Source organism: Schistocerca piceifrons, chromosome 2 (genome assembly GCF_021461385.2).
Source record: "Schistocerca piceifrons isolate TAMUIC-IGC-003096 chromosome 2, iqSchPice1.1, whole genome shotgun sequence".
Taxonomy (NCBI): domain Eukaryota; kingdom Metazoa; phylum Arthropoda; class Insecta; order Orthoptera; family Acrididae; genus Schistocerca; species Schistocerca piceifrons.
In genome coordinates, this window is record NC_060139.1 from 96,724,070 (window position 1) to 96,738,791 (window position 14,722).

The 14,722-nt window shown below is 42.2% G+C and overlaps 1 protein-coding gene across 1 annotated transcript in view; it reads right to left on the reverse strand.

Annotated features, from left to right (window-relative positions):
* LOC124775174 (chaoptin-like) overlaps positions 1-14,722 on the reverse strand; it is a 165,040-nt gene that overhangs the window by 100,951 nt on the left and 49,367 nt on the right. Inside the window, exon 3 of the mRNA XM_047250013.1 lies at positions 1,092-1,202. Within this exon, the coding sequence (XP_047105969.1) occupies positions 1,092-1,202 (111 nt within the window). The remainder of the gene's footprint in view (positions 1-1,091; positions 1,203-14,722) is intronic.

Here is a 14,722-nt window from a genome sequence, read left to right on the forward strand (position 1 = left end):
CAAGGGTATATACTCGAAATAAGCAATAACGGAAATAAAAGAACAGTTGAAGTGTGGGATTAAAACTCAGGGTGAAAGGACAGCATTCGCAGACGATATTGCTATTCTCAATTAATTTAAAAATAATTACGAGACCTGTTGTTTGGAATGAAAAGAGTATAGAGTACAGAACAAGAAATGACAGTAAATCAAAGAAATACGAAAGTAATGAGAAGTAGGAAAAATGAGATTAGTCGTAGACTCAATATCAAAATTGGTAACTATGGAGGCTGGGAAGTAAAGAATTATTCTACCTTGGAAGCAAAGTAACACATTTTTACGAAGCAGGGAGGAAATTAAAATAAGTCTAATATAAGAACAGAGGACATCCACGATCGAAACAGGTCCACTGATATCAAACATCAGTCTTAATTTGAGAAGGAAATTTATGAAAATGCACATATAGAACATAACAGTGTATGTTCGTGAGCCATGGACTGTTAGAAAATAGGAAAAGATGAGAATCCAAGTGTCTGAGATAGGGTGCAATCCAAGGATGTTGAATCTTAGATGGACTGATAAATAACGAGGTGGTGCTCTGCAGAACCTGCGAAGAAAGAAACATATGGAAAATACTCAATATGAAGAGACGGGATGATAAATCATCTGTTAAGACTTCCGAGAATAACTTCCATCATATTAAAGATGTAGAAGGTAATAACTAGGGGAAGACGAGAATTGAGCCCCTACATTAACTGAGGGCGTTGGGTGCAAGTTCTATTGGAATAAGACCGGAGTGTGTCACGGGCTGCATGATAAAGGGCGAGCCCAAAGTCAACGTTATTCCCGCTGAGGTAGCAAGGAAGTATGACATTATGTTTTTGTAAACAATTAATGTCTAAGTGATTTACTTTTTGATTAATAAGCGACATGATCATGCTTCAGAAAATTACGCTTAAATGTTTAGTAAACTCTCCATTTACGAGTTTTCCAGTTCTTTGTTGATTTAGTGAAGAATTTTTCGGTCGTCAAAAAATACCACCAGGAATAATGGGCAATGACAAAAGAGAAAGTAGACAAAGTTGAAGGGAATTCTGTGTACTTGCACTTACCTATGTAGGTTTAGCCAATCGAGATTTTCCAGCGACTGCAGAGCCTCGAACGGCACCTCGTCAAGCTCGTTGTAGCTCAGGTCCACAGATTTCAGGGCCTCCTCTGACGATCTGCAAGGGGACAGGAAAGATGCATCAGCTTCCATAAGCAATATGAAATCAGAAACATAACGAACTACTTATACACTCAAGTGCCAAATAAACAGGTGTAGGCATGCCTATTCAAATACGGAAATACGAATGTAAATAGGTAATAGGCAGAATACGGCGCTGCGGTCGGCAAGCCTATATAAGACAACAAGTATCTGGCGCAGTTGTTATATCGGTTGCTGCTTCATTTTATAACGATTCAAGTGAGTTTCAAAGTTGTATTACAGAAGGCGCGCGAGCGATCGAACACAGCATTTCCGAGGTAGCGATGAAGTGGGAATTTTCCCGTGCAACCTTTTCACAACCGTACCGTGAATATAAGAAATCTCATAAAACATCACATCTCCGACATCGCTGCGGCCGGAAAAAGATCCTGCAAGAACGGGACCAACGACAACTGAAGAGAACTGTTCAACGTGACAGGAGTGCAACACCTCAGAAAATTGCTCCTGATTTCAATGCTGGGCCATCAACAAGTGTCAGTGTGCCAAAGATGCAAGGAAACATAATCGATATGGGCCTTCGGAACAGAAGGCCCACTCGTATAAAAATGGTACAAATGGCTCTGAGCACTATGGGACTTAACATCTGTGGTCATCAGTCCCCTAGAACTTAGAATTACTTAAACCTAAGGACATCACACACATCCATGCCCGGGGCAGGATTCGAACCTGCGACTGGAGCTTTCACGCGGTTCCAGACTGAAGCGCCTTTAACCGCACGGCCATACGGGCCGGCCTCACTCGTATACCCTTGATGACTGCTCGACACAGAGCTTTGCGACTCGCCTGGGCCCGTCAACACCGACATTGGACTGTTGATGACTGGAAACATGTGGCCTTGTCGGACGAGTCTCGTTTCAAATTGTATCGATCTGATGGACGTGTACGGGTATGGAGACAGCTTCATGAATCCATGGACCCTGAATTTCAGCAAGGGACTGTTAAAGCTGGTGGAGACTCTGTTACGGTGTGGGGCGTGTGCAGTTGCAGTGAAATGGGCCGCTTGATATGTCTAGATACGACTCTGACAGGTGACACGTACTTAAGCATCCTGTCTGGTCACTTGCATCCATTCATGAGCATTGTGCATTCCGACGGACTTGGGCAAATACAGCAGGACAATGCGACATCCCATACGTCCACAATTGCTACAGAGCAGTCCCAGGAACACTCGTCTGAGCTTAAACACTGGCGATGCCTACCAAATACCCAGTTATGAACATTATTGAGCATGTCTGGGATGCCTTGCAACCTGCGTTGAGAAGATATCTCCATCCCCTCGTACCCTTACGGAATTATCTACTACTCTGCAGGATTCATGGTGTCAGTTCCCTCCAGCACTACTTCAGACATTAGTCGAGTCCATGCCAAGTCGTGTTGCGGCACATCTGTGTGCTCTCGGTGGCCCTACACGATATTAGGCTCGAGCACCAGTTTTTGGCTCTTCAGTGTATATTATTACCAAGTACTTCACTACACACAACCTATTACTGGAATACCAAATAGAATTCTGACAATGTCATCTGCTATTATAAAAGTTCAAAAATGGCTCTAAGCACTATGGGACTTAGCAACTGAGTCATCAGTCCCCTAGACTTAGAACTACTTAAACCTAACTAACCTAAGGATATCACACACATCAATGCACGAGGCAGGATTCGAACCTGCGACCGTAGCAGCAGCGTGGTTCCGGACTGAAGCGCCCAGAACCGCTTACTTTGTAAAAGTAACAGATGATCTGAAACTAGTCATGTACACATAAGTGGCACAATCGTGTTATTTAGACGTAATCAGTGTCTTTGATACTGTCGATATGTATATTTTACTTGTCAAATTAGTAGCCTAAATTTCGCATCAAGTATAGGTGAATGTTCTCGCTCTTGCCTGCCTCGTCAACTAATCGTTTGCCTGGGACCATGAATTCGCGATAGACAGGAACCCCACCCCCGGTTCCAGTATTAGGCACGAGAATCTTCATAATCTACGTCAGTTATATGTCATCTGTTTTACTGTTATTACTGTTTGAATGTTGATGCAAAACACGTCAACTTGAGCGCAGCTACGAGAATGCCAGTTGCCACCGGAGTGCATTATGAAACTGCTCACTAAATATAGGGCTACTTATCAATCCTCCGAAAATCCTAAGCGGTGCCGGCTGCTAATTGTAGGTTTATTAAAACGAAATTTTGGGAATCCTTATCGTCTCAATACAACTGGGAAATATATCTCGCGGAGTAGTATATGAAAAACTAAATTGGGCTCAGCACGTAGATACAGTTTACAAGAAAACGTCAGCCTCGTTTCATGTCCTAGAAAAATAAAAAAATAGCTTATCTTTTAGCCTAGAAAATATTATTGTACAAACACTTGTATTTGATGATTACGGCGTTGTTATTCTGCAAGGTGTTTCTCAAGAACCCTCACGGTTCTTGGAGCTGCTGATGAAAGACTGCTTACGACATATTTGTGAAATTCGACTTTTTGAACATATTTCACAATTGTTCCCAGCCATTCCGCCTACGCATATACAAATGTAAATGTTTTCATACACCATATCTCATTTACCGTCTTATGAGCGTATACAGTTCGTCTCTCTCTTTGGTCTTAAAGCTCATCTTTTAATAACACAACAGGCACACTCTCTCGCATCAGACTCATTTCTGTCTCACTACCATTGAGTCGACTTTTCTAAAGCCCTTTGGGTGGTAAGACCCCAAATATCAGACGGATAAATAAAATTTCCGGTTTCTGATGACAGCTACTGACATAAATACTAAAAAAAAATTGTACCCGTTGTCGTATTAGTATGAGTAATCTTAACATCGCTAGTACCACTACGATTACTTTTAGTCAATACTACTATTCCAAATGTCGTCAGAGATATGTAAATAATGTTTAAAATATTTTTAATTCTTTTATTATCATTTCCTTATTTGCTTATTATGAAACACATTAACAGTTCCATCATTTCTTAATGGTGTAAAATGTGTTGTGTATGTAGAAACTCTGTACGATGTAAGAGAGGGTCTGATGACCATTATCTGATCAGATTAATTTAGTAAAATGAATTAATTTGTTTATATACGTAAATACTCACTTAATGACCTGATTATGAAATTTAACTTTAAAAACATATGAAACACTTGAGAGATAGCAAAAAAAAAAAAAAATTTCGGTCATGAATTTGTGTTATACAGACCATTTTCACTGTGTTTTGCATATTGCATTCCACTGAGGCAGATGCAGCAGCCATAAATCAATCATTGAAGTGGGTGCACAGCCTCTGTTGCAGTTAAATGGTTCAAATGGCTCTGAGCACTATGGGACTCAACGGCTGAGGTCATTAGTCCCCTAGAACTTAGAACTAGTTAAACCTAACTAACCTAAAGACATCACAAACATCCATACCCGAGGCAGGATTCGAACCCGCGACCGTCGCGGTCTTGCGGTTCCAGACTGCAGCGCCTTTAACCGCACGGCCACTTCGGCCGGCTGTTGCAGTTATGTCGGGCCCCAAACTCAACTCCTCCAGGGTTTAAAACCATTCAAAATACGTGCTAATTGAAACTCATGACTGGAGTCAATAAAAAAGTTACATGATTTCAACAGAGACTCTTCACCTATTTGAATCACTGAAGCAGGTATGATTATCTTCTTACATAATGCAAGGGAAAAGACAGTCACAATAACAATTTTTGTTTTGGTGTGAAGTTCCTGCACCTTTAGTGATAGGAGTCTCAGATTTACCAGGGGACGGTTTGAGAATCAGTCTTCTTCTTCTTCTGCTTCGTTAAGACCCTTCAGGATCATGTGCGGCTTGTTTTGCACGTATTCTTTTTTCCCAATACCTCTTCATTCCCTCGTTTCTTCTGTTTCTTTCTTCTTCTGTTCAGACGACTTTGATTTTGGTGTCCGGCCAACTGTGACCATCCACCATCGCTTTACACTTCTCCCTGTCCTGTACTACTACCTGCAGATTCCTTTATTTTATTCCTACAGCCTTCCAGTCACGTCCGACTTCCTTCACCCAGTTGTTTCCCGTACGACATGTTAAAATCCGTATCTTCTTAGTCAACCTCTCCTCATACATCCTTATGATATGCCCAACAAATTGTAGCCCCCTCTTCCGTATCTTGATCGATATGGGTTCAATATTTTTATACAGTTACTGTCGTGTTACGTGTATCCAGATATCCCCATGTTTTTTGGTGCCCCATACATCTCTCAAAATTTTCCGCTCCTCCTTCTCCCTCAGTCTAAGTTTAAATTTGAGGGAACTTTTTAAAGTGTTTCTCATAATGAAATAATTTCGTACCATTTTTACTTATTCCTTATTTGCGTATCAGTCTCCTTGTTCTAATCAGTTTCTTACAAAACTTTTGAATTCTCTGTACCAGTACTGAAGTGTTTCACGAGTGCCAGGACGATAAATCTACTTAATCATAGGTGGGTAATGCGATTTCACAGAATAGCTAGTTTAATGTACCGCTTAGTACCTGCTTTATTTATCATTTCTTTATCTAACTCTTTAACAGGTTATTGAGTGACATATACTACCTCATCAAAAGTATGTGGACACGACTATGCAATACCAAACTGAACACTTGATGTCACGGGAGGTGAAACAACCGAAATATTGTGTTGTAAATATAGAAGTAACCGAAACCGTAACAGCAGAGTTGATTAGTCAGGAGGGCTCAGTGAGTTTTGACGTAGTCTAATCATTGGACGTCACGTGAGTAACATCAGGCAAACCTCATGTAAGGACTTACAGGGACCTTCAGGATTTCCGGGGACCTGTTGTACAAAATCGCACGCAATCAGCGGACGGAATCACTCCTGCTTTCCAAAGTGCCGTCAGCAGTCCAGCTAACATAATCAATGTGCGTAATGAGTTAAAAATGAAGGGGTACAACGGTCGAGCAGTTCCTGGTCAGCTGCACAGCTTTTTGGTGAGCGCTAGGGGCACTTCAGGCGATCTAAAATATGGTTCGAATGGCTCTGAGCACTATGGGACTTAACATCTGAGGTCATCAGTCCCCTATACTGAGAACTACTGAAAACTGACTAACCTTAGGACATCACACACATCCATGCCCTAGGCAGGATTCGAACCTGTGACCGTAGCGGTCACGCGGTTCCAGACTGTAGCGCCTAGAACCGCTCAGCCACTCCGGCGGGCTCTAATGTTTTAGTTATGTACGCAAAATTATCGGTACTGGTTCCCTTACCATTCCATTGGCGTTATGTTTCAAGTATTCGGTATACCTGATGATTACGTGTTTGCGGTCCTTTGGTATCCCGCAGTACTTTACAAACTGTTCAGTAACCAGGGAAAAAGTGCGCTATGGGTCAGATCTCTTTTATGCGGAATAAATAACGGTAGCCTTCTATGGATTAATTTCTTTTTCTTTCTTCTGCGCTGCGTTTGTATTCGGCATGGTTGAAATTATTTAGATATTTGATGTTTACCTTTTGTTACCGCACGCAAGTTCTAAACATAGCTTCGTAAGGTTAACACACTGAAATCGCTGCTCTTCGCAACAATTTAAATTTTTAGCAGTAATAACGACAATTCAGGTTCTTTCAACATACATTTTTTTTTGTACATCATTTTGACCCATCCAATGTAACTGTACAATCAGTATCCGTTTGGAAGGAAACTGACAATTAATTGTTCATGATAATTTGGTTTATGGATGCCACATGTAATAGAGTCTCCGTTCATACATTGTCGGAAAAATCATTTTGCGTCTATAAAAACCGTCTCTATTCATTTTGAAAGGTTAAAGTAGTGGATGATGTATTCTCTTGTTCATATGCAGCAGTCGAATCTTTGTGTTTTTGAAAGTTGATTTGTTTTGGGTCTGCTCTTGTAGCTTCAATCTGGTGTCTGTAGAAGCAGTAAATAACGCTCTCTTTCTTTTAACTCTGCTACCTTCAAAATTTCAAAGACTGCTTTCCACTCAAGATTTTCGAAAGCTGTTTCTATATCTAAAAAAACTATGAATGTAGGTTTGCCTTTCTTCGATCTGTCTTCTGATTAATCGCAGAGTCAGTACTGCATTCCGTGATCCTACATTTCTTCGTGGCCCCAATTGATCTTGTGCGTGGTCTGATTCTACCAGTTTTTTCTAGTCCTCTGTGAATAACTATTTAGCAAGCATGCACTATAACTGATGGTTCAGCAATATTAACACTAACCTGTATATGTCTTAGTTAAAATCGGGGTTACTGTAGTCAAACCAATTTTGGTGGCATTTCTCCAGTCTCATAAATCCTGTATAACCAGCTGGTACATTTTCATGGCTAGTTTCTCACTAGGACCTCAACAATCCTGAGGGAATGTCGTGTATTCCAGGGATGTTGTTTGGAATTATATCTTAAAATGCCCTGTCAAATTCTTCTCGTAGGATCTTGTTTCTCAACTCATTTTCCTCAAATTCCTCTTCTTTTTCTACAGTATTACCTTCGAGCTCATTTGACTTGTATAGATTCTCTGTATATTCCTTCCTTCTTTCAAATTTCCTTTCTCTACTTAGTACTTATTTTTCATCTGTGCTCTTGATGTCCACAAAGGTGCTTCTCTTCTCCAGAGGTTTTTCAATTCTTCTATAGACCGCATTTGTTTTTCCTTTAGTTACGCATGCTTTCACACCCCTACACTACACATGCAGCAATCCCCGTTTTTCCATTTAACGCTTCCTGTCAATCTCATTTAATGGACTACATATTCCCTTTCGTAAGCTAAATTTGTTGCATTTCTGTATTTTCTCCCCTTTGTCAGTTACATTCAATATCTTGTACTTTATCTAAGAATTTTTATCGAATTCTTTTATTTTCGTATTTCTTCGCCTGCTGCCTTTACTATTTTATCTCACAAGTCACCCGTTCGATTTCTGTTGTGGTCCTTACCACTGTTTTATTCACTCTTTTCTAGATCCTACCTAACCCTCAGTGACCTTTCGTTCTTTGAACTGACGCAGGTTTAATCTCCATGATTTCCTACCTTTCTGCAATTTCATCGGATTTAATCTTCTGTTTACAACCGATAAATTATGTTCTGGGATGACATCTGCTCCATAAACGTTTAGCAGTTTAAAAACTCTTTTCTTCAGCCTTATCGAATCGATGTGTAATCTATTTGAAACATATCTGCAGATTTCTTCCATGTGTATTGCCAATTTATTGTATCCCCTGGGACCCATCGTTACGCAACACAGACGTGTACTGCGGGCTGCCTCCTCCCCATGCCCCTGGCAACACGGCTACTTGAGAAGTAGGATAAACAGTACGATCAAAGCACTGAGCATACTGTTTGTTGTCAAATGCATCTCCCGCACGAGCCACGGTAAAATATGATGCCAATTGCCCCGCTAGAGGGGCGACAGGTGCAGAAATCAGGAATGCTTTCGTGAAAACCGATTCTTTCTCCACTTGTCACGTGCCACAGATTGTCTCGGAAGCATGGGAGGCTATAAAGACACCGCCCGCCACAGCAGAGTCAGTTCGCATCGGGAGTCGCTTCGGAACAACCGGTGACTTCAGTCGCCAGTTCCTTAGTTAGAGCGCCTTTCACCCGAGCACAGTCCTTCCCCGAATGTCGCGTCTGAGTGTTCACTCTGAATCTTGCCCGAGTTTTCGACACCGGTTGTCGACGCCTCAGCCCCGAGTCGCACCCGAGCCGCAGCTCGGCGTTTCGTCCGAGTTCTCTTTGCTGGGTCCAGTGGCGGCCTTACCCGTAGCCCAGTAGCCCAACTGTGCGCACCTCATTATGGTTTCCTTCTCCATCGCATGCGTCATCGGTCTGTCCGAGAGAGCCATCTTTCCGTGGCACCTAAGTCAATCTCTGGCCGGAGACGGTCTTCTATCTCGCTGGGACCTCTTCCGTGGACCGTCCTCGAGCTCTTGCGCTCTCCACACATACAGCTGCAGGACTCTCGCAGTAAAACGCCAGTGACTGTCGGTGGTCTGGAAGCAACTAGTGTTTTCTCAAGTACGAATGGCTGTTTTGTTGCATTTCATTGATTATTGTAAATAAATTTCATTTAATCTTGCTCCTAAGTTCTTTGTGGATTTGAAAATTAATATTCAAAAGGGGGGGGGGGGAGGAGAGGGAGGCGTCGAAGTATTCCAACTGATTCCAGAATGAGATTTTCACTCTGCAGCGGAGTGTGCGCTGATATGAAACTTCCTGGCAGATTATAACTGTGTGCCCGACCGAGACTCTAACTCGGGACCTTTGCCTTTCGCGGGCTAGTGCCATACCATCTGAACTACCGAAGCACGACTCACGCCCGGTACTCACAGCTTTACTTCTGCCAGTATCTCGTCTCCTACCTTCCAAAGGTTCGCAGGAGAGCTTCTGTAAAGTTTGGAAGGTAGGACACGAGATACTGGCAGAAGTAAAGATTTGAGTACCGGGCGTGAGTCGTGCTTCGGTAGCTCAGATGGTAGAGCACTTGCCCGCGAATGGCAAAGGTCCCGAGTTCGAGTCTCGGTCGGGCACACAATTTTAATCTGCCAGGAAGTTTCATATTCCAACTGAAGTCTACATATGTGCCATAAAAGCTATTTACAGTGCATGACATAGGATAATGTCAGTCCTGCCCCAATCTGACATCTAGGGAGGGTAAAAACTATCTTTGTCTTGCAGCACATCCTAAATCCTTTCATCTTATTCCCATACCCAATAAAAGTGAGAAATTAGATGGGGGCATAGGAACTGTCGCATAGTGTTTCCTGAATAAAAGTTCCATAAATTTTCCAACAGATTTTCACAAGAAGAGTGAACATTTTCTTCCTTATTTACTTTCTTTTAAGGGCTTCTCCACTCTTCCCCTGTACTCCATAATCGTTCACCATCACGGCACTCTTTTCCTTTCAGACCTCTTTTGCTCTTCATTCCAGTTACTCCCGCTCTCTGTTAATCTGAGTCTCCATACCTCCTCCTTCCCGTAGACGACCATTCCAGGATTCCTTTTGACCATCATCCTTGTTTCATTCGCCGTCCATGGACATACCGGTGAGAAGTTCTATCCTCATTTATTAGCAAGACTCTCTGTTCCATACCAATTATCTCCCAAATTTCCTCTTTTCTTCTCTGCTCTGTCCTGGATATCCTACCAGCCCTCCTTATCCCATCTCTCTCTACTGCCTGTACTCAGCTTCTTTGCCGCTACAACATATGTCAGTATACTTTCCACTACAGTTTGCAGAATTCTCTTCTTTGTTTCTTATGACGTTGCTCGGTTCCACAGAACTCCATTTAGCATTTTAATTGCCTATCTCACCTGCTGGATCCTTTGTTCCACATCTGCTTCATGACTTCCCAAGGAATGGATATTCAGTTATAAGTATTTAACCTGGTTTACAGCTTTGTAGTTTCTTGTGGCAGTACCATATCCCTTCCATCTTCTTCCACTACCAGACAGTCTGTTTTGCTCACATTTATCGAAAGCCCGCCTCGTTCAAATCCATTAAGTTTCCTATCGTAATTTTGACATCGTCTATACTTTATCCTATCAGTATGTGATCATCGGCAAATGATAATGAGTAAATAGTATAATGCTGGAAAGAAAATTCCATTACTCCGCATGACTCATGCCGCCGTCCGAATATATACTACATATATATTTTAAACTGGGTCGGCGACATACAGCATCCCTAAGTCCTTTCGATGTTTAGAATGTCTCACTCAAGTTACTCCCTACTTTAACTGCTGCGTACGATTGGTGATGCATTCTTTGAATTAAGAATATCTGTTGTGCTTCCCCACCTATATACTCGGTCGCTTCCCATAGCCCGTTGATGGGTACAGAATCATACAATTTTTCTAAGTCCACAAACATTACAGGTACTTCCTGACCATTAGAATACTTCCTCTTACTTATTTGTCTAAAGTAAAAAGTAATGATCCATACAAGATCGTCCAATTGTAAAACCTGCCTGTTCCATTCGCATCTTTCCATCAGTCTCATTCTCCAACCCGTTGTTTAGTACAGCGCTAAAAAATTTGCTGACAACACTAATCCCACCTTATTATTATTTGGGCGCTTCCTGTTTCCTTTTCGCAGATAGCAGGTAAGTATAATACACACCAATCTCTTGGAACTTCCTCTCCGTCCACAATCTGACTGTACAATTTACATACAGTATAAGTATCACAATTTTCTTCGAAAACTGATGTTTCCTCAGCATGTATGTTACACGTTCATATCGTCTACAACAATCCTGTAAAATTCTATCAGTGCCTCCCTTACGTCTGCTGTAGCGCCTGACGAAGGGCGCCAATACTCGTTCAACTACAGCAGAATTGTCCGCATGTCTTGCATCATATTTCCTTAGCAGATGCGCTGGACTATCCTAGAACATGGACGCATGTCCAAAGGAACTCTGTATCGTAATCAGAATAACACAGGTACTGCAATATCGTATTTATCTGCCGATACCAGACAAGCGACCTGTTCGGTGATATACATAATTGATGTAGGAGTGCAGATGGTAGACTCATGGATGACGACATATGGAAGTCTGGGTGGGGCCGTGAGTCACGCACGGATAGCCAAATGGTACCCAAAATTCCATGCATCTATGACATGTACTCGTACATCCATTATGTATATCACCGAACAGGTCACAAACGTTGAACTTTAAATTCACTTGTCTGGTATCGGCAGTACCTGTATTATTGATTGAATGGGTCAACGACGAACTTGAACAAGCGTCATGGGGCGTCAGTTCCGAACAAAATGAGATAAAAAAAAAAAAAAAAAAAAAAAAAAGTAAGGCGACCGCACGCGATATGCGAGAAATCGTTGTTAGAGTCCCGGTGCGGCACAAATTTTCATTGTCGACATTCCATTCTGCAACTGATAGTTGTCCATATGCGCGATTGCGAATTCATTTAATGTATTTCATAGCGGCTGTAATTGCCACAGTGCCTGTTCCTTTGGACACATATGCATTATAACAGGGGACATAAGGTACAGTACCGTAGTACTTTTAAACGATGTGTTGTGTGCTCTAAGCAGTTTTGATTAATAATTGCATGACCATTAGTTTTTCTTAATGTGGTTGAGGGTAAGTGTACTGCCGCTCAATTAGAGAAACACTACAAAGAGCGATATCTTGACAAGGAGCTCCATTCCCGAAGGATGCTTCCTCGTCTTGTTCGACTCTTCAGGGACGACAAGTTTCAAATCAGGCCAACTTAACCGTCGCAGAACTTGCGCGGGTGAAGCCGTTGAAGTTGCTATTCTCGTTTCTGTTGCAGTGAACACGTGAGCACACAACAGCTTTAAGTAGAGGGTGGCATTCCTACAGCCAGTGTACATCGCAATCTGTCACGATTCACGCCTCATCCTGTACAATTATACCATGAATGGTTGCCAGAATCGTGTACAGTTGTGTTCGTGGGCAGAGCGGGGAAACCTCGCCATCGAGAACTTCTTCTCCGATGTTGTTTTTACAGATCTTTCTCAAGAAAAGGATCGGTTAATCCAAAGGACATACATTATTAGTTCAGCAAAAGCCCATGATAGCTGGTAGAGGTGGAACATCAGCGTCAATTGAAAGTTAATGTCTCGTGTTGGACACTTGACACTAACTTTATTTTCTCTCATTTCATAAGTGCTAAGGTAAATGGCAGGACATATAACACCTTTCCTCCCACAAATTCTTCCTCTTGCTTCTCACTCACATAATCGCTTAACTGGAGCGCTAAGGTAAATGGCAGGACATATAACACCTTTCCTCCCACAAATTCTTCCTCTTACTTCTCACTCACATAATCGCTTAACTGGAGATGGGTGAAGGATTTTAACTGTGTACACATTTGTTTACTGCCAACTTCAGCAAGTGGACGAATTACGTTACCCAAGATATGCGCCTGTGTGTTACCATATGTGAGAATACGTTTTGCGCTGCGTTTGTAATGTCGTCATGAATACGCGATTAGTACACAGTCGTAAGTTTCCCAATAGGTTTCGAGTATAGGCAGTGGATTACTGAATTAAAAATATCAGTATAGATATCTGTTCAGAAAAAATCTCCCTACTGTTCATGTCCTCCAAACAAACTAAGGTACAAGTACAACAATTATGCTTGTTAAGCCCCCTAGGTAGCTGAACAGCATTTGCTCGATACATTTTTTATTTGTCTTCTGCAAAAAATGTTATTTGGTCAAGAGAAATGGGACATACTGTACATGAAAATTTATTTTATCAACATAATGATGCACAACTTAAAGAAGAGCATTTCTTGTGATGAACCATGTTTAGATATAACGGTGCACATAAAGGTTGATTTTGCTGAATGGAGGTCACTGCAGGAAACAATCCCAGAGAGGGTAAGGAGCAGATAAGGCTTTGCAGGCATATGGAAAAGCGTTCCTAGGGAGGACACAAATATGAAGATGGAATTAAAATATATTTGACAGTGTAGGTTTCAATTATTGAAAGTACACATGAGAACACACACCAGGCAGTTGGGAATAATCTGGCTGTACTAATGTTTTAATTCTACACTCAAGAGGGCAGTTAGTTGTAGCACCATCATGTAACAGCCTCAATACCCTTCGTACCACCTTCCTACAGGGGAGGCAGGGTTACAAACAGAGGCTGCAGGCATGCCTCAGCTGTGAGGCGTTGTGGAAAGATGACTGGTCCCACAAGGCGTTTGTCAACAATCCCCACCCACCCATACACTGAATCTGAACCAGTGCCGATGATTCACTGTCTCCTTACCACCGATATTCTCCGTAGCCCACAGATGAGTGTTGCAGGGCTGACGATACCGACCCTGCTAAATGTAGCCTCACATGTTAATTGAATGGTTGACGGGAATCCCAGAAACATGGTTTCCCGTGCGACGAACCGATTACAAAACCATCGCCACGGAGGCAAGTCTGTAGTTACGAGGAACATACCGAAAGTGTTTCAACATTGTTTTTGGAAATGATGATGGTACACCAAACAAACGCCATGTAAGTCCAAATACGTTGCAGGTTTAACGAGGGAAGGGGCGTCAACGGAGGAGGAAGGAAGCATTCGCAGAAGAAGAGAAGTAGCAGCACACTGGTGTGTCAGAGACTATTCGAGTACACTGACACGTGCTGAGAACGTGGTTGCCAATGGGAATGAATGCAGTTATTCGGTATGAATGGGCACGTCGGACTAATATGTCCATCATCCATGAAAGCCCACAGATTGTGTATAGTTAAGATCATTGGATGGTTGGTCGTTGGTGCTGCACGTTCAGAGATAGAAGGCAGAGCGTGGAGTATGAAGGTCGAATCCATCAATAAAAACAATATTGCTAGACTAGAGGACAGGTGGACAGGTGGATAAAGATGTCTGAGGTTGCGTCCACGCTGCGTATCACGTGCTCCATGATGTGCTGAGTTATGGAAAAGAGTCTGCAAGATGGGTACCGAGAAACAACCGAGACCTAAAGAGCACAATAATGGGAATGAACCTC